General features: G+C 37.9%; 1 protein-coding gene across 3 annotated transcripts in view; it reads left to right on the forward strand.

Moving 5' to 3' along the window:
- Slc7a2 (solute carrier family 7 member 2) overlaps positions 1-27,352 on the forward strand; it is a 60,688-nt gene that overhangs the window by 16,937 nt on the left and 16,399 nt on the right. The window contains exons 2-12 of one of the 3 annotated variants that reach the window (XR_006150926.1): positions 5,497-5,886; positions 6,517-6,672; positions 10,162-10,327; positions 12,038-12,171; positions 13,076-13,298; positions 15,111-15,250; positions 18,975-19,077; positions 20,617-20,822; positions 21,878-22,044; positions 23,131-23,239; positions 24,049-24,458. Coding sequence is in view for 2 of the 3 variants with exons in the window: in XM_042701046.1 (XP_042556980.1) it covers positions 5,511-5,886; positions 6,517-6,672; positions 10,162-10,327; positions 12,038-12,171; positions 13,076-13,298; positions 15,111-15,250; positions 18,975-19,077; positions 20,617-20,822; positions 21,878-22,044; positions 23,131-23,239; positions 24,049-24,245 (1,977 nt within the window). In the remaining variant the exon portion in view is untranslated. Of the gene's footprint in view, positions 1-5,496; positions 5,887-6,516; positions 6,673-10,161; positions 10,328-12,037; positions 12,172-13,075; positions 13,299-15,110; positions 15,251-15,494; positions 15,632-18,974; positions 19,078-20,616; positions 20,823-21,877; positions 22,045-23,130; positions 23,240-24,048; positions 25,161-27,352 lie in introns of those variants that run through there. The other 2 variants (XM_042701046.1, XM_042701049.1) reach the window with 2 other exon arrangements.

The following is a 27,352-nucleotide window of genomic DNA, read 5'->3' on the forward strand; positions in this document are numbered from 1 at the left end:
CCCTGTATTATGAAGAATATTGAGGACATCTTAGTGTGCCCTGACTTCAAATATTTAAAAGACATTGGTCTCTGGCCCAGTTACCTGTGGCTTAGGGGTGGAAAGACAGTGCTGTGCAGAGCAGAAAGAAGGTGGGCTGTATTGGGAACCTTCACCAAGATGACACTGCAGCATAGTGACTGCATAAACGTGCTGGGTTGAGTATTTGCTTACACTATATGTTGACTCTGATGTTGACTGTTAAACTGTTGATCCTCAGTCTTCAAATCTATACTGTGAGCTTGATAATCCTAAGCAGGGCATGGAGATGTATGCCTGCAATCTCAGCACCTGGGAGGAACAGACAGGAAGACACTGAGTTCCAAACTAGCTTTGCTCAAAAACAAGACAATATATTGTTTTTAAGACACTTGCCAAACAAAATAATTATTGCTGTTATTTATTATTGTAATTAACTCATTTTTATTATGATCTTGGCTTTACAAAGATATTATGGAGAATTGTGAAGGAGTACGTAAAGTAGTGTCTTGTTAGTACCAGGAAAATGATAAGCACTTAACAAACTAAGCATTTTTAATAGAAGCATTTGTAGACGACTGATATGAAATAACTTTGGAAAGGTTATCTCTGATGCTTGCAGTGGCTCTTAGAGGGCGACTCCTCTTATCACTTGAGGAAAGGGAACAGGTAGTACCCTCTGCCACTCAAGAGTAATTTATTGGCTAGCAATTGCTGACTAAAGAACCTTTGGGGACCAGCATCTGCCTAGTGCTGTAGGCAGAGTGCTGATTGAGCAGCTGCTCTGGTTACCAAGGTACTAAAGGCTTTGCTTTCTTCGTTTCATTTTTTCTTCACTTCTTTCCCAATCATAAAAACAAGGGTGCACAGGGAATTTTTTTTCACTCTGCATCTACTTGAATGAGACAATTAATAATGACTTGCTCCAGCCTATCCTTTTCCTTTTTACTGAAGTTGGTTGGAGTCATATTTTTAAAAGCTCATCAGAATCTGCTGTTTATTTGATAGATGTCTTTGGGAAAATGGTTCCCCATGAGACATTTCAAAACAATACCTTTTACTCTAGCTTCCTGGCTAGAATAAAAAGAAAGAAAATATAAATGTCATTACTACAATCATTTTTAAGTGCTCTCATGTACCTTTAATTTTATGTCTGTCTTGGCATTCTACTGATCTAGAGAAAGCTTTAGAAGAAGAAATTGTTCAAGAAATTTGATTTGGAGGGAAGGTAAGTGTGAAGCCAACTGTAAGTGAAGCTTATTTGAAAAATGCTCTTATTTTCCAGAAAAACAAAGGTTTTAGGGTCTGAATGCAAAAGTGTGTTGTTGCTTGTTTCTAATCAACTGAACAGTTTCCATGTTGTGTTGTTTTATATCATGCATAAAATTTGCATTGGATTTTTGAGAAATCAATCTTTCAAAGCTAAGTAAAAAGAATGTCAACTATTCCATAATGTACTATGTATCTTATTACTTATTTGTATTATAATTTGAAAAATTGTCTTGGAATTTTAAAATTGTAGAAACGTAATTGCTATATATTGGGGGGGGGGGTGTAACAAAAAATACCTAATTCAAAGAATAAAGCAAAGTGCCAGAGGTCTCTACTGTAGTGGCTTTTTTACCCATCAGTTTAAAAACAGGCGTATGTACATGTTCTCCCCAGACTTGAAATACTTCACTCTATGTCTGACAACCTCGATTGACATTTTAGAAGGCAGTAACTTCATGTTGCTGAGAAAGGAATTTAGCTTTTTGGCAAGGTGTCATAAAGGTTAAGCTGTGGTAGAAGTGCATGTCTTTAGTAACCCAGCTACTTGAGAGGTGGAGCCAAAAGAGAGTCCAAGGCCAGCCTAGCTAGAGTTAAACAACAGTTAACCAGCCCTTATCTCAACATCAAAATATGATAGGGCTAAGGGTATAACCCCCTCGTGGTAGAGTGCTTTCCTATCATATGTTAGGCCCTGGGTTCAATCCCCACTGCCTATTGTTAACATCAGACACAAATATCATTTTTCTCATTTTTTTGTTTCCTTGCTACTTTCATACATCAGTGTGTCTCCTCACAAATATTTTACAAAAAGCCAAAACTATTTTTCATTATCTATTACACACTGCTGGGTCTCAACAGATGTTTGTTTAATAATGAGTCATTTAGCTGACCCAGTATATTTTTATGTTCCTTTACTCTCAGCCCACTTTATTTTTACAAAATTACTTATGTATCACAGCTTTTGTAATCAGTATTTTACCTGGCTATGAAATAATAGCAATTGTTGGCAGAGGCTGTTGAGTAACCTGTCAGTTCTGAGAAGTTCCTGACACATGCTTTTCAGTTACTCAAAAGCAAATGAATGTTTGATAAATGACATCTTTGTCTTATTTCCCCAGAGCAGCATAGAAAAACTATCAACACACAAACTACTTTCCAACTTTAATAGGAAAGAAGCAGTGGAAAATCCAATCTTACTTGATGGAAGCTATGTATTTCTATTGGTAGTTCTACTTTTGTAATCTGAAGTGAATGAAGTTCAATTTTACATTGAAAAGATGACTGTCAGTCTGTTCATTTGGGATAATTTAATTGCCTCAAGTATTCTGTTTTGTTTTATGGTATTTTTTTCTTTAGAAAGTTCACAGCTTGCATCATGATTATAATACTAAAGTTCACAAAATGTTTTAATACTATCACCCACTCCTGAACCCCAAAAGTCTCTTCTTGGTTTTCCTTCTTTCCAGATTTTGTCTCATAAATGTGCATAGTTGTAGAATTTGCATCTTACTCATAAGACAAGATTAACTCATCATTCTACCACACATGTTTCTTTTAGTTAAAGGACAAACAAGCCTGCCTGTTGCCTGTCAATTATATTCCTAAAGTTGGAAATGCATGTCCTAATCTCAAGTTACTGATGAAATTTGGAGTGTCATTTTTTAGCACATTCTAGTTGGCAATGTCCCTAATTCTTGATCTTTGGGTAAACAGCTGTTTGTATAAACATTTAAATGATAGGAAAGCTTGACATTTAATAAGTATACTCTGCTATCTTTCCTTTACTACTCCTTTGACCTTTACATAAAGTATTTTCCTTGGCTGGATGTGTGGCTCCAGTGGCAGGGCACCTGTCTTGCAAGCATGAGGCCCAGAGTTTAATCCCCAATACTACAAACGTCAACAAAATCTTCTAACTGCCTGGTCCCAGCTACTCAAGAGGCTGAGATCTGAGGATCATAGTTCAAAGCCAACCCAGGCAGGAAAGTCCATGAGACTCTTATCTCCAATTAACCACCATAAAATGGGAAGTGGTGCTGTGGCTCAAGCAGTCCTCAGATATGAGCTTCTTATATGGGTATAATTACAGACATGAGCCACTGGCACCTAACAATTTCTTGATTTTTTAAATTTCCTTTAAGTAGTCACACAACAGAGGTGTCTTTTAACCAAGCAATACATCCCCTTTGGCCCACATCTTCCCTTCCACTTCTTAATTTTGTAGTATATATAATGAATTCTTTTTTTTTTTTTAGGTCGGTTGTGGGACTTGAACTCTGGGCCTGGGCCTTGAACACTGTCCCTGAATTCTTCAGCTCCACCATTCTACCACTTGAGGCACAGCACCACTTCCGGTTTTCTGAGTGGTGTATTGGAGATAAGAATCTCACGGCCTTTCCTGACTGGGCTGGCTTTGAACCTGGACCCTCAGATCTCAGCTTCCTAAGTAGCTAGGATTACAGGTATGAGCCACCATGCCAGTTATAATGAATTCTTGACTGCATTGTCCTCCCTTTCTTCCCTTCATTGTCTACCTCCCTTCCCTTCCCTTGGCCTTACCCCTACCCCTTGCAAGTACCCATTTCTTGGTGAGTATTTTGTTGGGCTTTAACTTAGTCTTTCTATTCTTGATTCTTTTTAAGCAAAACAGTTCCCTTCCTTATCTTCTAAATTTGTTATGAGGAACAGTTGCTTAAGGGTTAGGGAGTAGCAGGCATTAATCCACATTTGAATTTTTAGAAGTATCCATTGGTAGGTTTTGACTTTGGAGACCTGAATGCAGTATTGGCAATGAATTGGTGGTGTTATTTATATTTGCAAAATTTTCAACAAGCATTTGTGAAGTGCCACATTTTAGCAATGTGTCAGCTGGTGTGGAAGAAACTAATGTGTGTAAATATTTAATTTTACTTCTAAGAAGCTTGCCTATGAGTTTCATTTTTCTTAAGAATTTTTCTTTTTGTTCCTTGAATTAGCTGCTGTCATTATTGGGAACTGGTATTCAAATTGATGTGTGAATAACCTTCAGTGACTTAATCTATTCAATGTAATATGAAACTGGTTTGTTCATATTCCAGAATTTCTTCTCTTGTATAACTGAAGTCGCTTAGATAATGTAGAAAGATAATCTTATTTTATTTTTAAATAAAATCGATATTTAGAACATTTAGATAAATGTTGACAAAAACAGTTAAGGGTTTAAAGTATGTAAAGGTCTAAGTTCTAGTTATCCCTGATGAATATAATAAAACTGTAAGAAACAGTATGTAATGCCAAGTTTGCCATGCAATATGTAAAAGAAAAGCCAATATGGTTTGACTTCTTCTTCATTCCTCAGTTACTTCTAATGCACTGAATTACATGTCTTCGTAGAGTAGGCCATATAGGGCTTTCAGGTATTTTTGTTGTTGTTCTTATTGTTGTTTGTTGATCGTGAGGCCTGAACTCTGGGCCTGGGTGCTGTCCCTGAGCACTTCAGCTTAAGGCAAACACTCTGCCATTTGAGCCACAGCGCCACTTCAGGCATTTTTTTTTCTGCTTATGTGGTGGTGAGGAATCTAACCCAGGGCCTCAAGCATGCAAGGCAAGCGCTTTACCACTGAGCCACCTTCCTAGCCCTCCATGTTAATTTCTTTTTTCTTGTTTCAGCATTTTGTTATTTCCCTTCCCTTCCTCCATGTTATTTGTTGCACATAAAAGCAGACTAGTTCACACACACTTAGTAAAGCTGTAGAATACATAACAATCAACTTTTTACCTGTTTTAGACAAAGCTAGACTGGAAGTCAATAGAGCTAGAAGCCATATGTGTGTAAGACAGTTCTACACATAGGCCTAGCACAATTCCTGGCATTTGATATGGCCTAAAAATTTTCAAATGAGACAATTCATGCCCTTGTAATGAGGACTAAATCTCCCATCTCCTGGGATACATTTTCATCAACATACCTTTAAACATTGTAGAAACTGAACAAAAATAGCACATCCCTTTGATCACAGAGGGCTGCTATTCCTCTGCTCTCCCACCCCTCAAAAGCCATTAGTTAGAATCCTTGACTTGGTTGTATGAGGGAATAAACTATAGGACATTTGCAGCTGGGTCTGGTCCTGTTAAACCTTCCTGATTGCCTTATGCCACGCCTCCTTAATCTTGTTCAGTGGAGGGAAGATGATTCAAATGAGCTAATCTCTTTCTTCCTTTTCTCAGGTTCTCTCTTCAGAATGATTCCTTGCAGGGCAGCGTTGACTTTTGCCCGATGTCTGATCCGGAGAAAAATTGTCACTTTGGACAGTCTAGAAGATTCCAAGCTATGCCGCTGCTTAACCACCATGGATCTCATTGCCCTAGGGGTCGGGAGCACTCTGGGTGCTGGGGTTTATGTTCTTGCTGGGGAAGTCGCCAAAGCAGATTCTGGTCCCAGTATCGTTGTGTCCTTCCTCATCGCCGCCCTGGCATCTGTGATGGCAGGCCTTTGCTACGCTGAATTTGGTGCCCGAGTTCCTAAGACAGGGTCTGCGTATTTGTACACGTATGTTACTGTTGGCGAGCTGTGGGCCTTCATCACTGGCTGGAATCTCATTTTATCTTATGTGATAGGTATGTTGCAAAAAATAAGTCTATATTGTGTAGAAGGGTAGAAATAACACCCTTAAGAGGCCCTCTGTGTTGAAGGGTAGATCTGCTGTTCCTTTAGCTACTGGATAATCACCAGTGGGTCATTTGATCCCTGTATATCTTACTTCTCTCATCTCAAAATGGTTGATTCTCATCCATCTCTGAATTTGGAGAGAAAAAATGTTCCAGCAATTTTTAGTGACAACTTTTATAGTTTTTTTTATTACAAATACAGTAGCCTGGTTACAAAGTTATAAACTTGATATTTAATTGCTATTGTAGGCCTGACATGATGGTGCATGCTTGTAATCCCCATATATAGTAAGATTGTGAGTTCAAGTCCAACCCGGGGTACATAGCAAGACACCCCCCCACTCAATAAAAATACTAGTTATAATATTTAATTATTAACTATTGTAACAAATTACTGTTGTAACTAGATAAAATTACAAAATGTAATTTAATCTTATGTTTATAATTTGAGTTATATTGTGATTAAAAATTTCAATCTATGTACACAAACCCATGTTTATCCTAGATAGGGTAGCAAATGATAGTATATTCATTTTATGCCAGTGACCTTATATTCTCTGAACATTCTGTTTTGGAAAGGTACGTCAAGTGTTGCAAGAGCATGGAGTGGCACTTTTGATGAGCTTCTTAACAAACAGATTGGTCAGTTTTTCAGGACATACTTCAAAATGAATTATACTGGCCTTGCAGAGTATCCCGACTTTTTTGCTGTGTGCCTTATATTACTTTTAGCAGGTAAGAAAACCACTTAAGTGGGATTCTCTATAATGAGGCCAACTAACAATCTCCCAAAAATAGGTTACTACTGAGTCCTCATTTTCTAATTTAGACATATTGTAGACAACTATATTTGGTGTAGTAATTTCTCATTTTTCCTCAGTGTAGTAGCATAGTAGTTTAGAAAGACACAAGAATTAGAGTAGGGGCAACCAGGTTTGCAATCATGTCTTTGCAGCACTCTCTAGTTTTATAATTTGATTTACTTAATCTTTTCATCACTCAGTTTGCTTAGTCATATAATAAGCCTACAAGCTTCTCACTTGGTACATAGTAAGCACTCAGATGATAGTTTTATTTTATAAACATAGTTGATCTAGTTTTATTTTATAAGCATAGTTGATCCTTGTTTTAGTTGAACATTTTCCATTCTGATTGTCATCTGCAGTCACCCTTAAGTACTAAACTAAGAATAAAATCTGCACTAAGAATAAAATTTGTTCCTACTTTCTATTTGATTTTATTTATTTTTATTCATTTATTTATTTTGTGTACCAGGGCTTGAACTCAGAGCCTGGAGCTCTTTTCAGCTTTTTCACTCAGGTAGTGCTATCTGTGAGCCACGCTGCCATTTCTGGCATTCTGCGGATTAGAGATAGGGTCATGAGGATTTGTAGGCCCAGGTTGTCTTCAATCCTCACATCTGACTCCTGAGTAGCTAGGATTATAAGTATGAACCACTGGTGCCCAGGAACCCTTGCTTTGCTATATACAGCCTTGTCTTTAATATTTTTCTCTTTTGATTAAAAGGATGTGAAGGAAGTCTTTAGCTAAAAAATAATATAGTTTTTAAAATAGCCTTACTTTTAAAAAAATTGACTAAAATATAGGGATAGGGACAGGAATATGAACAAACTTGGTCCAAATGTTTTCCTTTTAATATCAAGAAAAAAATTGCATCCACTGTTTTTCATAAAATGATACATTTTGATTTGGTTGATTTCTAAAGAACATAGCTGTTTCTAAAAAATATATCATGTTATATTTTATTTAGAGTGTCTTTAACAAACTTAAAATATTAAGCTGTAAGTTCTCAATGGTGAAAAGTATGTAGAACTGTTTTTGGTTTGGTTTGTTTGTTTGTTTGTTTGTTTGTTTTGGTCAGTCATGGGGCTTGAACTCTGGGCCTGGGCGCTGTCCATCAGCTCTTCAGCTTAAGGTGAGCACTCTATGACTTGAGCCACAGTGCTACTTCTGTTTTTCTGGTGGTTAATTAGCGTATAAGAGTCTCACAAACTTTCCTGCTTGGGCTGGCTTTGAACCACAATCCTCAGATCTTAGCCTCCTGAGTAGTTAGGATTATAGGAGTGAGCCACTGGTGCCTGGTTTAGAAATCTTATATTCCATGGCAAACCTAAGTCTCAGGCCATAACCTGTATCATTTGTCCTCTCGTTCACCTTCATACCTTTCCTTTAAATAGAGTGTAAGTTTATAACTTTGTTTTTAGATTCTTTGAAAACCAAAATCTTCTATTATATTCATATTGTAGCACTATCTGTCAACTGAAACTATTGTTTTATTAAAGGGAAAGAGAAGCATATATAGTCTTCAGATTAGATACTTAATTAAGAAAGAACCAAGAGAATGAAGAAAAAATGTCAATAGTTGTATTATGCTCCCAAAGATGTAAGTAGCAGAGGCCTTTATCCAACAATTGCAGAGTCAGTAATTGTGCTGATCCTATAGCTTTCCTTTGTGTCACTAATATAGTTACCAACTTATAACTAGACCAGAACTCTTGCCACATTGATATATAAATAAATCACTATGAACACGAACATCCTAGAAGAAAAAACTAACTCAAGTTTAAATTTAATAAAATGTAAATTAGATCAAACTACTTGTAGACTATATTGACAAGGTGAACCAGAGCCCTGCATATTAACTTGGAGAAAATTATTGTAAAGAAACAATTAGGTGGGGCTGGGAAGGTGGCTCAGTGGTAGAGGGCTTGCCTTGCATGCCTGAGGCCCTGGGTTCAATTCCTCAGCACCACATAGGCAAAAAGAAAAAAGCCGGAAGTGGCGCTGTGGCTCAAGTGGTAGAGCACTAGCCTTGAGCTGAAGAGCTGAGGGACAGCGCCCAGGCCCAGAGTTCAGGCCCCACAACCGGACCCAAAAAAAAAAAAGAAAGAAAGAAAGAAACAATTAGAGCCAGGTGCTGTTGGTTAATACTTGTAATCCTAGCTACTCTGGAGGCTGAGATCTGAGGATCATGGTTCAAAGCCAGCCCCAGCAGGAAAGTTCGGGAGACTCTTATCTCCAACTAACCACCAGAAAAACCAGAAGTGGTGCAGAGAAAGAGAGGGAGAGAGGGAGGGAGGGAGGGAAGGAGCCAGGGAGGGAGGAAGGAAAGAAAGAGGGAGGAAGGGAGAGAGGGAGGGAGGGAGGGAGGATTTAGAAAGTGTAGAAAGATGTTTATAAAAGGATGATGATATTTCTGTACTTGTTACCCTGGACAACTAATTTAAAACGTCCTATCATGTCTTCATAAGTTTTAAAAAAAGGATGATGTCATGCTATCTATAAAAACCAACAGTGGCCTATTTTAAATAAGGGATTAAAGTATCTCCTATATATAGTAATTATTTATTCAGTTGTTCAGAAAAGAAGTTATATATTTTATATTTGTCAACATGGAAATATGTGCATGTGTTTGCACATGCAGGTTGACCTTGACTCTTCATACTTTTTTGGTGTCTTCAGATTACTTGAATAGGAGATTTTTATAATTGGAACAGAAAAAAAAGCTATTGAAATGATTCTAGATTTAACAAAGAACTGTTTTTATATGACCTTCAAGAATTATATTATTTTCTCCTTATATGTTCAGTAGACACACAGGATACACATGATTGAACTTCGTATTAGCTGTGAGCTAACTTTTTAAAACAATGTTTGTTTGTTTTTTTTTTTGGTCTGGTTGTGGGTCCTGAACTCTGGGCCTGGGCGCTGTCCCTCAGCTCTTCAGCTCAAGGCTATTGCTCTACCACTTGAGCCACAGCGCCACTTCTGGTTTTTTTCTTTTTTGCTTATGTGGTGCTGAGGAATCGAACCCAGGGCCTCATGCATGCAAAGCAAGCGCTCTACCACTGAGCCACATTCCCAGCCCTAGAACAATATTTGATTGAAATTAAACATTGCTTTATATCTAACTAGTAATGGTAATAACAGCCATTTGCTAGACTTAATATACTTCTTATGAATGGTAGAATCTCCTGACCAAGTATAGTCTGCCTCTAGAAATCAAGTTGATGTCTTTACAAGACATTGTTTTACAATTAGGTAACTAATAACTATCTATAATAATAACTAATAATAATACCAATAGTAATAATCAGCAATATAAATAGATATGTGGAAGTTAAGTACAAGAAGTCTAATTTTTCTGTGTATACCTTTGCCTTCTCTATAGATGAAATTTTTAAATACCTTGTTTTGCTATAGGCCTTTTATCTTTTGGAGTAAAAGAGTCTGCTTGGGTGAACAAATTCTTCACAGCTATTAATATCCTGGTCCTTCTCTTTGTAATGATTGCTGGGTTTGTGAAGGGAAATGTGGCTAACTGGAAGATTAGTGAAGAGTTCCTCAAAAATCTATCTGCCAGTGCCAGGTAAAATATTTGGGCTTTTTTTTCATCCTCTTTTTAAAAAAATGTTTTAAGAGTATACTTTATACTTGAAAGTTTTCTCTAGAGCAATGGTTCTCAACCTAAGACCCTTTTGAAGGGCTTTCTATGCTAAGCCGCATCTGTGAGAAGCTGTGCGGCTGTTGGCTCCCAAACTCAGCCTCTGCTCTAGGTTTGGGGAAGGCAGGGGCAAGCTTAACCACTGCGGGAGCGTTATCTTTTCTCCCTCAGAGTTGGCCACTTCTAATTAACAAGGACTGGCACTGAATTGTGCATCCTTTATCACTTTTAGTATCACTATCTAGTTGTATTGCGTGCTTTCAGTCTTTTAGTCATCTTTCAGGCCTTATGTTTTGAAGAATGCTATTATCTACAAAAACAGAGAGAATACAAAAATAGCTGTTGTACAGAATATGGCACATGTTTTCTTTTATTTGTGTTGTTTATAATCATTCTAATGAAGAAAAGTGGTTTTCTGATTATATTTTTTTGGTTTGGTTTGGTTTTAAGGGTTTTTTTTTTGGGGGGGGCGGGCTTTTTTTGGTCTATTTCACCCAGGATGCACTTTTCTGGCCTTTCTCAAGACTCTCTCATTCTTTTTTTTTTTTTTCTAATTTTCTAGTTTTTATACATGAAATAAAATATTCAACTTTACCAATATTAATCAAGTATAGAAATTTTTGTTTTTCTTTTTAGCTGTGTTCATAGTGAACTTTAAAGATGTGCACTCTGTCTGCCTTATTTTCTAGTTTATAGGTTGAAAACTGGATTTGTGTATGTGTGTGTGCCAACCTTGGGACTTGAACTCAGTGCCTGGGCACTATCCCTGAGCTTTTTTAGCTCAAGGGTAGCATTCTACCATTTGAGCCACAGTTCTGCTTCCAGCATTTCTGGGATAGTTAATTGGTGATAAGAGTTTCATGGACTTTCCTGCCTGGGCTGGCTCAGCCTCCTGAGTAGCTAGTAATACAGGCATGAGCCACTGGTGCCCAGAATACTTTTTTTGATAGGTCTGAGGGTTGAACTCAGTGCCTTATACTTGTTAAGCCAACACTCTACCACTTGAGCTACAAAAATGAATTCTTGTAGGAATTCTTACCTTATCACAGAGCATGGCCTACATGTGGGAACTGTATTCTTTTTCTTTTTCCTTTTCTTTTTTTTTCTTTTTTTTTTGGGGGGGGGGGGGTCTGGTCGTCAGGCCTGAACTCTGGGCCTGGGCACTGTCCCTCAGCTCTTCAGCTCAAGGTTAGCGCTCTACCACTTGAGCCACAGAGCCACTTCCAGCTTTTTTCTTTTTGCTTATGTGGTGCTGAGGAATCGAACCCAGGGCCTCAGGCATGCAAGGCAAGCACTCTACCACTGAGCCACATTCCCAGCCCGGGAACTGTATTCTTAAAACCCTGCCTGCATGTGAATTCCACACAAAGTGGTTCTGGGTCTTCTGTATTTGCTATTGGTCAGCTTCTATGTAGATGTTGGTAACACAGAGGGTCATTTGAAGGACTCTACTAGCACATTCTCTAAGACAGAGTGAGAGAATAGTTTCAGTTATATAGACATAGATATATAGATATAGATCATCCTGTAAAAGCTGATGAACACCATAGTCTCGCAAGGATGTACAGAGACAAATCTCTAAAAGGAGTAGGTTTCTAAGAAAATGTCTTTCAGTGTGTTCCCTTTCTTCCTCAGGGAGCCACCTTCTGAAAACGGGACAAGTATCTATGGAGCTGGTGGCTTTATGCCTTATGGCTTTGCAGGAACATTGGCTGGTGCTGCAACGTGCTTTTATGCCTTTGTGGGGTTTGACTGCATTGCAACAACCGGTAAGAGCAGTACCTTAGCATTAAGTACAAGAAAGGAGTATTCCTTTTTATCACAGGAACACAGAATTGACAGACAGCAAAGGGTCAAGGACACAGGGCAGAAACTGGAATAAAAAAGATGGCAGTTCCGGATCCTCTTGTTATACCAGCTATATTGATTTAAAAAAATATGTTGGCTATCTGAGCCTTCGTTTCCATATTGGCAAAACCAGGAGAGCAGTACCTACTGCTCAGGGATTACAAGATTCCCTATGATAACAAACATACATGATATATATTTTGATTGAGGTCATAATTGCTGGTCATAATTGCTATCTTAGGCTGTCTGGAAAGGCTGTCACTTCCAGATGTTTTTCTTTTTAGAATATCTTTATTCAGACAGTGTCTAGTTCTTTTCTGTTTATCTAGAACAACAAAGAACTATTGCCTGTCTCACTGAGTTCTTATCATTGTATGGCCTTACTATTGACCATGTTTGGAGTTCTTTAAACATCAATCTTATTAGGAGACAAAGAATTCTGTTTCTTCCCAAATCTAGACTTTCACATAAATAGACAAAATAAGTTGCTCTGAAGCTTGGGTGTCTGAGGGCCTACAGAGTGCCTCTGACTCTGCCGTCCTCTCTCCAAACACTTGAGTGTTGATGGTTTTTTTTCCCTCTGGAAATGGGAAGCTGACTTACTGGAATACTTCCCACTGGGAATTGGATACATATGTTAATGGAAAGTAACTTCAAAGAGAGAAGAGAAATTTCATGTAAAATAAGTAGATCAAGCTGAGGAAACAGAAGGGACCAAAGCCAAGTAGAATGACCTTGGAGGAGAGGAAGATTGTGATTCACATTAAATTCTTTAGCTAGTAACGATTTATTAAACATGCAAATCTTTTGTTTATGTTTCTTCAGGTGAAGAAGTTCGGAATCCCCAGAAGGCTATTCCTATTGGAATAGTGACTTCTTTACTTGTTTGCTTTATGGCCTATTTTGGGGTCTCTGCAGCTTTGACACTTATGATGCCATACTACCTCCTCAATGAGAAAAGTCCCCTTCCTGTGGCATTTGAATACGTTGGATGGGGTCCTGCCAAGTATGTGGTTGCTGCAGGCTCCCTGTGTGCATTGTCAACAAGGTACATCACATTGTCTTTGAGCAGGAGCTGTTTGGGTTTCTGCAAAGTGTATCAATGTCTGAAAAAAAAATTGCTTTTGTGGGCTGTGGGTGTAGCTCAGTGGTAGACTGCTTGTCTAGCATGTGCAAGGTTTGATCTCCAACATCTTCCACAATATTACTTGTATTCTAAAAATATCTTAACATGAGGAACATATTATGCAGCTGTGTTCTCACTGAATCGTTTGCCCAGAATTTCTGTAAAAATCTGAAGTGATAAAAAAATTTCTCCCATCAGTTAAGCCTCAGATTTTTCAAGATAATGATGGTCCAAGCTTTAGTGGAAATATGTGTAACAATGATGCACAAACATCTATACCACATTTATTCAATCATGTATGCATTATAACACTTTGCGATCTTGTGCTAGTATGATTCTCAGATGGTTTGGGGTTACTTAAATTGCTTCAGACAGTCTGACACATGCTTTCCATATTGTTTACAGACTTCACATTTTCTGTTCTTTAATACTGATTCTGTACAGATGACAGCTGTATGCTGTGCCATTTTTTAAATATAAAGGTTCTCTTTATTGTGAACCATTGAGACTTTGTTCTCAGCACCAATGAGAATGAACATTGTAGATCAGAAAGTATTATTTTCACCTTAGAAGTAGAAATTCATATCGTGTTGATATGAAAAGTGTTCAGATCTCCAGGAGCTGTTTGTTTAATACATTGAGACTATAGCTCAGAAATGTGAACTACTCACATTTCCAATTAACGCATAATTATAAGTAAGACATTTTATTCTAGTTTTGAACCCTACTACATGGTAGAATAGTCTCACAAAGAGACTATCCCTGATCACTAATTTTTTTACTTGAACTTTTTGTCTGAAATTTGAGAAATCTTTTAACATAATTCATCCACCTAGATTTATTTTCTAGTCAAAATATTATTAAGTGGCTGTTAGCAGTCACCCATGTATGTTTCTTAAGCATCTACTGGTCATTGGGATTATTTTAAAGAACTATGCGTAGTTTGAGAAGTTTCAACTGTAAGGACACTGCCACCTTGGTTTAAGAAGGGGTGGGTAAAAATTTGCTTTTGGCCAACTTCAGTTCAGCTTTATTAGCTAAAGAAACTGGACCTTAAAATATGTCATTTATTTTCTCTTAGTTATTTCTCACAACATAATCATATATGAAATGGGAGAGTTAGTGAACACAGTAATTAAAAACATTTCAAGCAAAAATCATTTAGTTAAACATTACTATTACTAATTTTCATTGTGGCTACTTCTCCATTCTAAATTTACAGTAAGTTCATTTTTTTTAACCTCTTACTACATCTTATGATGCTGGGAATTAATAATTTAATCAAATAATTTAATCATTCTATGTAACAAGATAATGGCAATCTAAAAATACAGTATTATTAAAAAAAGAAATGACTGATAAAATTGCTTCCTTTCTTTGCTAATTACATATTAATTTATGAATTTAATCTATTGAATTATTGCCACTAAAATATCTTAATGATATTGGTTTGTCTTTTTACAAAATTTAATTACTGTGTTTTAATTCATTGATAATCATAGGTACATACAAATGGTGTGCAGTATTGATAATTTAGCTGGGCAAATACCTGCAACAGAATGAGTAATCGTATTAGCAGGCATTTTAAATGTCCATTCAGAGTGCATTTTTTAAATGATGTGACTTCACAATCACAGCTACTGTGTTGAGTTTTACATAATTACTTATTTTGATTCTGGGTGTAATCTTGCATGAATGTGTTTGCCATACTGCATGTCTTTGCTTTTTATTCAGTCTTCTTGGATCCATTTTCCCAATGCCTCGGGTAATCTATGCTATGGCGGAGGATGGGTTGCTTTTCAAATGTCTAGCTCAAATCAATTCCAAAACGAAGACACCAATAATTGCTACTTTATCATCCGGTGCAGTGGCAGGTGAGAGAGAGTTGACTTTTATTAAGAAAAGGGGGATTTCTTTTCCAAAAAGGACTCTGGAAAAAAAAAATAACAAGTTAGGGTTGTCTATTGTGATGTACATTAAGTGTGATAACTTCTTTGTGACTGTATCCTGTTGTGAACATTTTGGTTCTGCATGTGTTCAGTCTTTACCTGTATATATAGCTTTCTAGGGTACTATTTAAAATAACTCACATGTGGATTATGAATTTTTCTGTTCTAGTCTTCTGGGCTCTATGTTTCCTTTACCCCGAATTCTGTTTGCCATGGCTCGGGATGGCTTACTGTTTAGATTTCTTGCCAGAGTGAGTAAGAGGCAGTCACCTGTTGCTGCCACGCTGACTGCTGGGGTCATTTCTGGTAAGCTTTATACACATAGGCTTCGACATTGGACTGGAACGTTTGGTGTGCATGCATGGACTCACACAAAGGGCCTGCATGCTCTGCATGTAAGTTAAGAACACAATCATGGAACAATTACAACTATTGGCATTAACATCTGACAATTGTGGTGAAGGTAATGTAGTGAAATTCATTCTTAACCAATCCTATGTAATTTTCTACTGTTTCATTATTTTAATTATTTGGGCTTCTAACAAATACATGTAGGGTTGTAACGATTCTTCAATATATACCAGGGATTGCTTTTTTGATGATGATTGAGCTCAGGAAATTTTACTTGAATAATTATACTTAACTTTGGAAATACTAATTTAGAACCAATGACTAGAGTTTTTGAATAGCTAAACTTGACCCATTCTTCTCCAATATGAGAATTGTCATAGAGAGATAACTTATAGTTGACCGTGATGCCCAGTGTGGTGGGCATCTTTCTTTTTTGGACATTGCAGGTGGCTTAGATATAGACTTAGGTCCTCTCCAGCCCTTAGGAACCTAGTCATCCTTTCAGCGAATGGGATGTGTAAATTAGTTATCCAATCCAGACTGACTGCATTCTGGCATACCTTAACATCTCAGTGAAGTGTCTTTGATCAGAAAATTTCTGACTTGTAGAAACTTTCAGGGATTCTATCCATTTTTAAGAATGGTCTTAAAAGGTACTGCTATAGGAAACAAATGAAACCTTGACAGACTTTGTCCATATACAAAAAAATTACCCAGTCTTCACATAGAAATTCAAATCAAAATGCTAATTTTGTTGAGGCTCTAAGATGTTGGGAAATTAGTTTAGTTTAAATAAATTCATTTAAGAAGTTAGTTTAAATAAGAAGTGGGATTTTTTTCAGGACCAGAAAATATTTGCCTAAACAACTTTACTTTGCAAATATTTTCTAATAAGGCTAACACTCAATGAGATGAATCTTAGAGGGTTAAATCACTTGTTTTCTCTGGTTTATATTTTTGTCTCCATAAGATGAAGATTGTGTCAGATGACCTGAGCTCATATTATTATTTAACAATGTATTATGATATCAAAAATAGTTCATAATATAAATGTTTCTTGGCAAAGAATCATGTATTTTATTTAGTCCCTAAAAACTTTTCCTTTTTCCATTTAAAAGTTCCCAATAATTTTACTTTGCATTCAGAATTTTAGAAAGTTACAAGTAATTTAACCTTCTCCTTCATTAAAGAAGTGTGTCATTTCACAAAATAATAAGATTGAAATTTTTAAAGATAATTAAATGGAATGCTTTTTAATCCTCCTTTTTTTTCTCTTTCTTTTTTGTCAGTCATGGGGCTGGAACGCTGGGCCTGAGTCCTGTCCCTGAGCTCTTCAGCTCAAGGGGAGCTCTCTAGCACTTAAGCCACAGCATGACTTCTGGTTTTCTGGTGGTTAATTTAAGATGAGAGTCTCATGGACTTTCCTGCCTGGGCTGATTTTGAACCATGATCCTCAAATCTCAGGCTCCGGAGTAGCTAGGATTACAGGCGTGAGCCACCGGTGCCAGCTTTAATGTTCCTTTCATGTTTATTTTTACTCTCACACTTTTTTTTAACTTAGGTCAGATAGCTTAAATGAACAATTGATCCTTTTTCTTTTCCTGGATACCTTTTTATACTGTCCATAATGCTTACAAAGCATCCAAAGTTTCAATAATTTAATATATTAAAGGGTTTTCTTTTGGTCAGGCATGGGGCCTGAACTCTGGGTCTGGGCACTGTCCCTCAGCTCTTCAGCTCAAGACTAGCGTTCTACCACTTGAGCCACAGTGCCACTTCTGTCTTTTTTTCTGCTTATGTGGTGCGGAGGAATTGAACCCAGGACCTCATGCATACAAGTCAAGCACTCTACCACTGAGCCACCTTCCCAGCACTATACTGAAGGGTTTTCAAAGTGAGATGTATAGTGTATAAGGAAAAGGTGTGTTATTGTAACAGGATTGGGAGATGTTGGTTTAGATGCCCTGTAATGTGATTATAGTCCTGAAAAGTTAACCTATCTATAAATCTAGATGGCCAGAATATGAATTTTGGGTCACAGATAGTCAAATTGTTTATTTATTTAGGCCACTTTACATTGATAAAGCAAAACAATTTCTCTTGTCTTTTGGAGTCGTTGCCTTGGTGATAAAGTAAAACCATAGGTAAATAAAACTTGCCAAGGAGATAAGAACATCATGTAAATAGAATATAGTATGATCTACTTAACATTAAAGTATATTTTTTTATTTTAATAGTAAAATGTATTTTACCTCCTGCTGAGTGTTTGGTGTTCAGGACCAAAAACTGATTGTTCACATCTCACTATTCTATCTGGAATATGTAGCTTTCACCACAGTAGAATCTAGTCTAGTCTCTATGTAAAACATAACATTGTCAAAGTTACGCTAAAATTTTTGAGTTGTAGCTAGGCACTAGTGGCTTATATCTGTAATCCTAGCTACTTAGAAGGCTGAGATTTGAGGATCTCAGTTTGAAGCTAGCCTTGGCAGGAAAGTCGATGAGACTCTTTATCTCCAAATGACCACCAAAAAGCTGGAAGTGGAGCTTTGGCTCAAATAGTTGAAGACTAGCCTTGAGCACAAAAGCTTAGGGACAGCACCTAGGCCCTGAGCTCAAGCCCCAAGACAGGCATGAAAAAAGATTTGAATAGTATATGATAGAACAATGTAGATGGAAATTAAAATGATTGCATGCCTTCTGTAATAAAAACTGAAACTTTTTATGATTTCAAAAAATGAACAGTCTGGGGCTGGGAAGGTGGCTCAGTGGTAGAGCGCTTGCCTTGCATGCATGAAGCCCTGGGTTCAATTCCTCAGCACCACATAAGCAAAAAGAAAAAAGCCAGAAGTGGAGCTGTGGCTCAGTGGTAGAGAGCTAGCCTTGAGCTGAAGAGCTGAGGCACAGTGCCCAGGCCCAGAATTCAGGCCCCACGACTGGACCCAAAAAAAAAAAAAAAATGAACAGCCACTATTTTTAACATTTTCTTCTGAAAATGTCAAAGAATAGTATTCTGTCGAATCACATTTTTACTCTTTGGCCAAATATGTTTTAAGCAATCAAAATAGATATATTTTGTGCTTGCTAAAGGTTTTTGAAGTCATGCTGGCAGTTGGTATCACTTAAAGAATAGCTTAAAACTTAGGAGAGGTATTCTTTGTAGATTTTAATTTGTCATTGTACCACAAGAGAAAATGTGAGTCAGCTGTCTCTGACTTTAAAGGGATTAATTCTATTCTATAAGATGTTATCAGAGGTCCTTGGCTTCACATTTCCTTTCATCTTTCCCCCTCAATAGCTGTGATGGCATTTCTTTTCGACCTGAAGGCCCTTGTGGACATGATGTCCATTGGCACCCTAATGGCCTATTCTCTGGTTGCAGCCTGTGTCCTCATTCTTAGGTGAGTTGCCAATGGTGGGTCAGGTGCGGCACAGGAAATAAAGACAATGAGGGCTTACCATCTTCCTGGCAGGGAGCTAGCAGTATTACCAAGGTGAATGGCCCAATGTATTCAAAACACCCATAGAAAGTATAAGAAGATAGGGCCTTTAGCAAAATAATTAAGTATAATTTAATCATTTACTCAGTCTGTCAATGGCAATTTTTATAATGCACAGAGAATTAAAATACTATATATCTCAATATTTTAGTACTAAGACTTTACCCTGAAGATGAAATGATAGAGGCAAACATAAATATAAAAATCTTTGTGGAATTAAAGAAATAATTGTCTGGGGCAGGGAAGGTGGCTTAGTGGTAGAATGCTTGCCTTTCATGCATGAGGCCCTCGGTTCCATTCTTAGCACCACATAAGCAGAAAAAGCCAGAAGTGGCACTGTGGCTCAAGTAGTAGAGTGCTAGCCTTGAGCTGAAGAGCCCAGGCCCAGAGTTCAGGCCCCAAAACAGACCAAAAAAAAAAAGTTGTCTATTTAGGAGAATAGTTTATTTAGGAGACTGCTTAGAGAAGATTCTTCTACAACAAACAAAATGATATTCATACAGATAAATATGTCCTTTTCAGGATATAAAGCTATATGTAGCATTTTGAATTTATTTAAATGCCATAAACTCTTATAAATAAAAAACTTTTATAAAGAAATAATACACACACACAATGTTAATAGTGCTGAATGCTGAGTAGTGGGTGATTTTAATTTCCTTCTTTGCTCTTTTGTGAATTTATTCTGAGTGAACATACTTCTTTATATGGAAGGAAAATGAAAATATTACTTTGTAAAATAAATGATAGCTACTCAGTAGAAGAAGCTGCATTGGGGAGACTGGGACAGAGTAGGGGATAAGCAGGCTAATGTATTATTACACAAGCTATAAGAGTTACTGTAAGCTAAAGAAGAGGAGTGATATGTATGTCGTAGGGAGGTAGCAGAGTGACTTGAGGATCTTGTCTACATTAAACTGGAGGAGTCCAGTTGGAATGCTGAGGGAAAGGAGGCAGGAGAGACAGGCTATGGTGAAGCTATGGGATCCCAAACCAGAGAGAGATGATGTTACACTGTAGCTGATGGTTAGCCAGTGTTACTGTACCACCTTCAGGATCTTCATTTTCTTTTGGGGCATAATCATCCTATTTCACAGTTGCCTCACCTTAAAGTGTAATAGGTATAGTTTTTACTTTTGATTTTTGCATCTATTGTGTAACTTTATAATTTAAGTGGCTATCTGTGGCAATTTTAGAGCAGCTGCAGATAGTTTATTGAAAGGGATTTGTGTAATTTTCTAATTAAGTGGCTATCTGTGGAGATTCTGAACAGCTGCAGATAGTTTATTGAAAGGGGTTGTGGCCTGGCTCGGCATACTGTGGGATTAGAATTATGAGAATTGACACTTGATTATTCATAATGTGACTTTGTAGCATGTCTGTTTCATTTGGGCCAAGTGCCTATTTGGGAATAAAGACACAAATTTTTATTTGTCCTAGGTACCAGCCTGGTTTATGTTATGAGCAACCTAAATACTCCCCTGAAAAGGAAGGCCTGGGATCATGCGACAGTGCAGGTTCAAAAAGTGACTCTCAGGTCACCATGCTGCAAGAACAGGGCTTCAGCCTAAGAACCCTCCTCAGCCCCTCAGCTCTGCCTACGCGGCAGTCAGCATCTCTCGTGAGCTTTCTGGTGGGATTTCTGGGTACGTCTTCATCACTACAGATATTGCAAAGACCCAACAGATGTGTGTAGGTGGAGCCAGTATAATACGTACAAAAGAAGACAAAAAAGACTTTAAAATATGCTAGCAGGAAACCTGAGTCCTAGCCAGAGTTATACCTACAGACTCAGTAGTAGTTCAGATCATGTTTATACTACTGAGACATTTGTCATATCTTGGTCATTGAAGAAGAAAGGAAGAAATTCTCAACAGTAAGAGTAGCAGAAGGACAAACTGGCATGCTTTGTTAGTTGTTAAGATGCTGTCTTTGTGAAAGGATTTAGTTGAGTGCACCAGCTCGTATTGGAATTAGAACCTGATGGGGTTGGGAGGTTCATAGGAAATCCATCTTTGCTCACCAAAGAGCATAGATCCAAGACCATAGATTTATGGAGCACAATCTGTGTGCTAGCCATTCTGCTGGAACATGGGACATCAATACAGTTGTCCTTTGCTCTCAAGGAGCTTCATGGTATAATATTATCGGGAAGCTGGGGAAGGGCAGGTTTCTGAGAATAAGAAGAAGGGACCTCTAATAGAAGGGACCTCAAAATATTATATATATGTATAAATACTTCCTCTGTGTGTTGGTTTTCTGAATTGTTTCTTTAAGAGACAGAGACAGAGAGCCTAGCAAAGTGTGATATCATTGCCTAAGATACAGATGCAAGGTGAAGATCACATATTTGTCCTCATTAGGAATGTGTGTTTTAATAATCAGACTTGCCATTTCTCATTTGAAAAGCAGCAAAAGGGCAGAACAATGTCTGTCAGCCTATTTGATAGTCTGAGGATGGCAAATGAGAACCCAGACACAATGCAGTGAGAGTAGGTATGTAGTGGTTGACATCTCTAAGAACACAAGCAGTGTTTCTTAAGTCAGTGGAAAAGACAATCTCTTCACAATTAAAATGAAGAATCCAGTTTTAGCAAAGTAGATATGAATTAGAACTTGTTTCATTCTAGACCATTAGAACTGAGGAGGCTGAGGGAAGTGTGTTTGCTGACTCTGACTTCTATACCTCCTACTTTCGCAGCATTTCTCGTGTTGGGCCTGAGTATTCTGACCACTTACGGAGTCCAGGCAATTGCCAGGCTAGAGGCCTGGAGCCTTGTTCTTCTCACACTGCTGCTTATTCTCTGCATCACCATCATCCTCATCATTTGGAGGCAGCCACAGAATCAGCAAAAAGTAGCCTTTATGGTAAATGGAATAAGAATTAGGGATCTAAATATTATATATATGTATAAATACTTCCTCTGTGTGTTAGTTTTCTGAGTTGTTTCTTTAAGAGAGACAGAGACAGAGAGCCTAGCAAAGTTAACCAATGAATAAGACTATCAAAACTTGGACAGGTTCCTTTTGATCACCATATTCTCTCTCCACATTGGATGTCTTACTCATCTTCTCAAATACTAGAGTGTGCTCCTTACACAGTATTTGTATATGTAATAGGTAGAAAGTAATTAAGTAATTTCTAAAATTAAAATCTAATGTCAGGCCAGGCATAGTGACTTACACCAACTATTTTAGAGGCAGAGATTAGGACATCTCATGATTCTAGGCCAGTCCAGACAAGAAATTAGTGAAATCCTTGTCTCAACAAATAACCCAGGTGTGATGCTACACAGTGAGTATGGGTAGGAGGGATGCAGTCTGAGGCTGGAGAATTGCAGTCTCAGCCTGGCTGTAGGCAAAATGAGAGACCTTGCCTGAAAAATAAATGAAGGGAAAAAGGACTGAGACTGTGGCTCAATCCTAGCAAGAGTACCTGTTGTGCCCCACATTCAAACCCCAATACCTCACAACAAAAAGAGAAAAGAAAGGAACAGGGGAAGGACGGAGCTTGGGAGAGAGAATGAATATGAATATTTCTCTACCAATTCCCCGTCCACTAGCAGTTAAACTGTCCTGTTGTCCTGCCCCATTAGAACGAGCAACAGGCCAGTGCTTTGTGACAGTATCACCTGGGATATATCTATATCTAGATTTCCAGAAGTATCTCATTATTGTCTGAACTAGACCAGCAAATCCCGGACTAAACTGATCCACAAGCCCAATTGTATCTTGGTATTAACAGGTTCAGTAAATCTGTTGATTCAGGAGCATCAACAAATAATCTGAATTATATTCTTGTAACAGTTTCTAGAAAAAGAATGGTCTGATTCAAGTTGTCCTGTTTGTGAGATACAAGATTATTGATGCAGTATGCGAAATTAATTGCTGCCATCTTGGGGAAATGTGCACTCAAAGCATGAATATGTTCAAAAAGATGTTTTCCCTCCTTAGGTTCCATTTTTACCATTTTTGCCAGCATTGAGCATCCTAGTGAACATTTACCTGATGGTCCAGCTAAGTGCAGATACTTGGGTCAGGTTCAGCATTTGGATGGCACTTGGTAGGTCTTTTAATGCATTTAGCTTTCTCAACTCTAGTCCTCTCTTCCCTATTTCTGGAAGTAAAGGCTTTTTTTCAGATTCTTTCTAACCCCGTTTGTGGTATTTGTAACACTTTTCTAGATGTTTTTAGATACCATTTGTTTTTTCATTTTGGGATGTTAGTATCCAACCCAGGGTCTCACACTTGCTAGGCACTAAGCTCCATCTCCCAGCCCTTAAAAGACCATTTTAATTCAAATCTCCCATTAACCTTGAGAATCACACAGGTTCTATTCTCTCACTTGTGGGTGAGAGGAATGAATTCTCACCTAGTTCTACATGAACTAAAGCTAAGCTACCTTAACATGGCAAAATGACTATGACCAAGGAATTATCTTCTTTGTCTCCTGGCTCCCCAGTTAGCAGTTATTTTACACCCAGCTTTGTGTCCTTTCCTAGTTATAGTGACATGTGGAAGTCATGTCCCTGTTCCCTTCATTACCATAGAATATGCTTTTCAAAATACCTTACTATGACTCTGATAATGCACCACTTGTATAGGATATGCATATTACTTGGTTTGACTTTGGTAATCTATGATTTTTTCTTATTAATGTCTATATTAAGATTTCTGGGCACTGGTGGCTCATGCCTATAATCCCAGGTACTCAAGAGACTTGAGATTTGAGGATCACAGTTCAAAGCCAGCCCAGTCAGGGAAGTATATGAGATTAGTATCTCTAGCCACCAAAAGAAAACAAAAAATTTGTTTCAAATAGTTATTTTCTGACATGCCCAAAACATGAATTTTTTTTTCCTCCCTACAAAGGTTTCCTGATTTACTTTGCTTATGGCATTAGACACAGCCTGGAAGGTAACCCAAGGGATGAAGATGATGATGAAGATGCTTATTTAGACAACATTAATGCAGCAACAGAAGAAAAGTCTGCCATTCAAGCAAGTGACCACCACCAAAGAAATCTTAGTTTACCTTTCATATTCCACGAAAAGACAAGTGAATGCTAATGCTTGCAAGAACAGATCTGATCTAGTCTTACATTGCCTACCCTGAGTGAACGCTTGCAGCAGGTTGTCATCAGGTTGCATTGTCATGGGTTTGCTGCACACATAGTTCACCCTAACTTATACTTTCTTGTTTGGACTGCATCTCCTCAGATGGTGAATTATATGGCCAAGGGAGCCTCCTGATCTCCCTCAGTGATGAATACCCCCAAATTAGTATGAGTGTGCGTATGTCTGTATATGCTTGGGAACTTGAATGTTACAAAGTTAGTTGTTGTACTATTATTGTGTATCTTTATTCCAGTGTTGTCATAATGGGTGGCATGTGCTGCATATACTAAAATAGAGAGAAATCACTGAATAGGAAAGTGTTCTGCATATGTCCTGTGCAATTGGGCAGTGGTCGCTTTTCTCTAGTAGGCTCACTTGTCTTTTAATTTAGACAAGCTTGAAATGCAGTTAGCCATTATGGCATCTGTTACTGGTCAGGAGGAAGAGGAAGGGAGAAGAAATGAGCCTTTTCTTTAAGTTATAGGTGCCAGCAGTGGCTTTAATATACATTTTCCCCTATTTGGCATGACAGTTTATGAAAACTTAGCCAGTAGAAGCATTTATTTCTCCTGTACTACACAGAGTAGAAAGCATCCTGTACTCTACCCTGTAGGATCCCTGGTAACTTGTCTATGGACTAACAGCCCTGCAATGTGACTCCTCTACCTGCTGTGAGTTCTACAACTCCATCATCCAACCAGTAGCTCAAGGGGAGTACTAGGATTTCCTGATTTCCTGGGGTCCCTAAAGCTATCTGGAGCATGAAGGTGGTTCCTATGATCCAAAAGCAAGTGTAGATAGTCATGACAAGGATGTGCTTGAAAATTTAGACATACGCTCAGACAAGTAGACACTAGATTTCATGTTTATTTTTTTAAAAAGAGTCAAGCCTGGTGCTGGTGGCTCATGCCTGTAGTCCTAACTACTCAGAAAGCTGGGAGCTGAAAATCATGGTTCAAAGCCAGTCTGGGCAGGAAAGTCCATGGGACTCTTTATCTCTACTAAATTACCAAAACAGCCAGAAGTGGAGCTTTGGCTCACATAGTAGAGCCCTAGCCTTGAGCAAAAAGAAACTCAGGAGCAGCACCCAGGCCCTGAGTTCAAGCATAGGACTGGCAAAAAAAAAAAAAAAAAAAAGTCAGTTATAATAGGCCAGTATAATCTCACAACTCGCACAACTGGTAGAATGAATCATACTTTTTCCATTACTTAACATTAATCACAAGTTAGCTTTCTTAACCTCACCACACAGAATTCACTCCTTTGTTTCTGTATTTTGCCTTATTCTGGATGTGAAGGGATGAAATAGAAATTTCTACTTTTATAGCACACAAAAGAGGAAGAGCTGGGCGCCAGTGACTCACTCCTGTAATCCTAGCTACTCAGAAGGCTGAGATCTGAGGATCACGGTTCAAAGCCAGCCAGGGGAGGAAAGTCTGTAAGACTCTTATCTCTGATTAACCACCAGAAAACTGGAAGTGGTGTGGTGGCTCAAGTGGTAGAGTGCTCACCTTGAGCTGAAGAGCTGAGGGACAGCATCCAGGCCCAGATTCCCCATGACCGACCAAAAAAAAAAGAGGAAAAGATGGAGGAATGTAAAATTCCTCATTCAAATATTAAAGTGCCAAATTAATTAATTAATAATATGGCCCAATGTAGAAATGTTTAGGGTTACCCCACCCATGTGACATTTAGCACTTTTTATTTTATTTGCTTTTAAATGTCCACACTATCTATTAAAAATAAGCTCTGATACTCTACATTTGCATCAATAAGTAGAAAAATATTTTGCTTGGGGGCTGGGAAGGTGGCTCAGTGGTAGAGCGCTTGCCTTGCATGCATGAGGCCCTGAGTTCGATTCCTCAGCACCACATAAGCAGGAAAAACCTGGAAGTTGGCGCTGTGGCTCAAGTGATAGAGTGCTAGGCCTTGAGCTGAAGAGCTGAGGGACAGCGCCCAGGCCCAGAGTTCAGGCCCCACAACTGACCAAAAAAAAAAAAAAAGAAAGAAAAATATTTTGCTTAAGAACATGATTACTTCAAGCTAATATAATTAAATTGAATTAAAGCTATAAAACAGTAACATTTATATGTGACTAAATACATTTTTATGTGTAGGATTCTCTGCTGTGTTTTACTCTATAGCATTTTCTGATGGTGGATTATTTATGTGCAGTCTATTTTGCTCCTCATGAGCTAACTTTTATACAAATAACTAAATGATTTATTAGATGACACTGGAGGCATGTGGGTGACACTCCCAGAATTCCATGGTAAATGTCACCAAACATACTGGTTGACCTGTATGATCCTCTGGCAGTTCTTCTAAAAGGTCATTTATCTTCTTGGTGCCATTAAAAGCAAGTTTGCAATTGTTTTTTGTGACCATGTTTTTGTTGTGACTAAGTATGAAATGAATAGGTAGAAAGCCAGAGTCTCTGGCTGCTGGTGGAGTAGCATCCCTAACACAGAGCTCATTTCTGACATTCCATGATTTCTAGGGTGCACATGATAAAATCTGAAGCCCAGAATTCTCTAACTAACTGCTATTTTGTTGAGAAAGAGGTGTTGAATAAGCCAGGAGTAATATATTTGTATGAGGACTGTGGGCATGATCATAAATCCTTAGTTACAGCAGTACACTGAGAACTCCTTTTGTCTGTAATCAAACTAGGATAGACAGTTCACACAAGAAATGTGAACAATATTTAAACTTTTACTGTAACAAAATCAAGAAATTTACTTAGAATGTGATAGGCAGCTAAAACTGTTGTGCCTACTGTGTCCAATTAGAAGCAGAGTATAGTTAAATTTTTTTTTTTTAACCAGCGATTCACAAACACAAGTATCTGTGGAGAAAGGCTTTGTCAGGGATCATGCTGGCCTTTTGTTTTCTGTGTAGACTCAAACAGATAGGTGTTTGTATGTATGTAAGTACATTTACGTATGTATGGGTGAGTGTGTATTTTTTGGGTCCCAAAGTGCATCCTTCAGATGTCAATGTATAAGTAAGTTGTGTTTATGATGGGCTTTGGTTGTGATATTGTTATGTGGATTAAA

The sequence above is a fragment of the Dipodomys spectabilis genome, unplaced genomic scaffold (genome assembly GCF_019054845.1).
Source record: "Dipodomys spectabilis isolate Male_0828 unplaced genomic scaffold, ASM1905484v1 ptg000009l, whole genome shotgun sequence".
NCBI lineage: Eukaryota > Metazoa > Chordata > Mammalia > Rodentia > Heteromyidae > Dipodomys > Dipodomys spectabilis.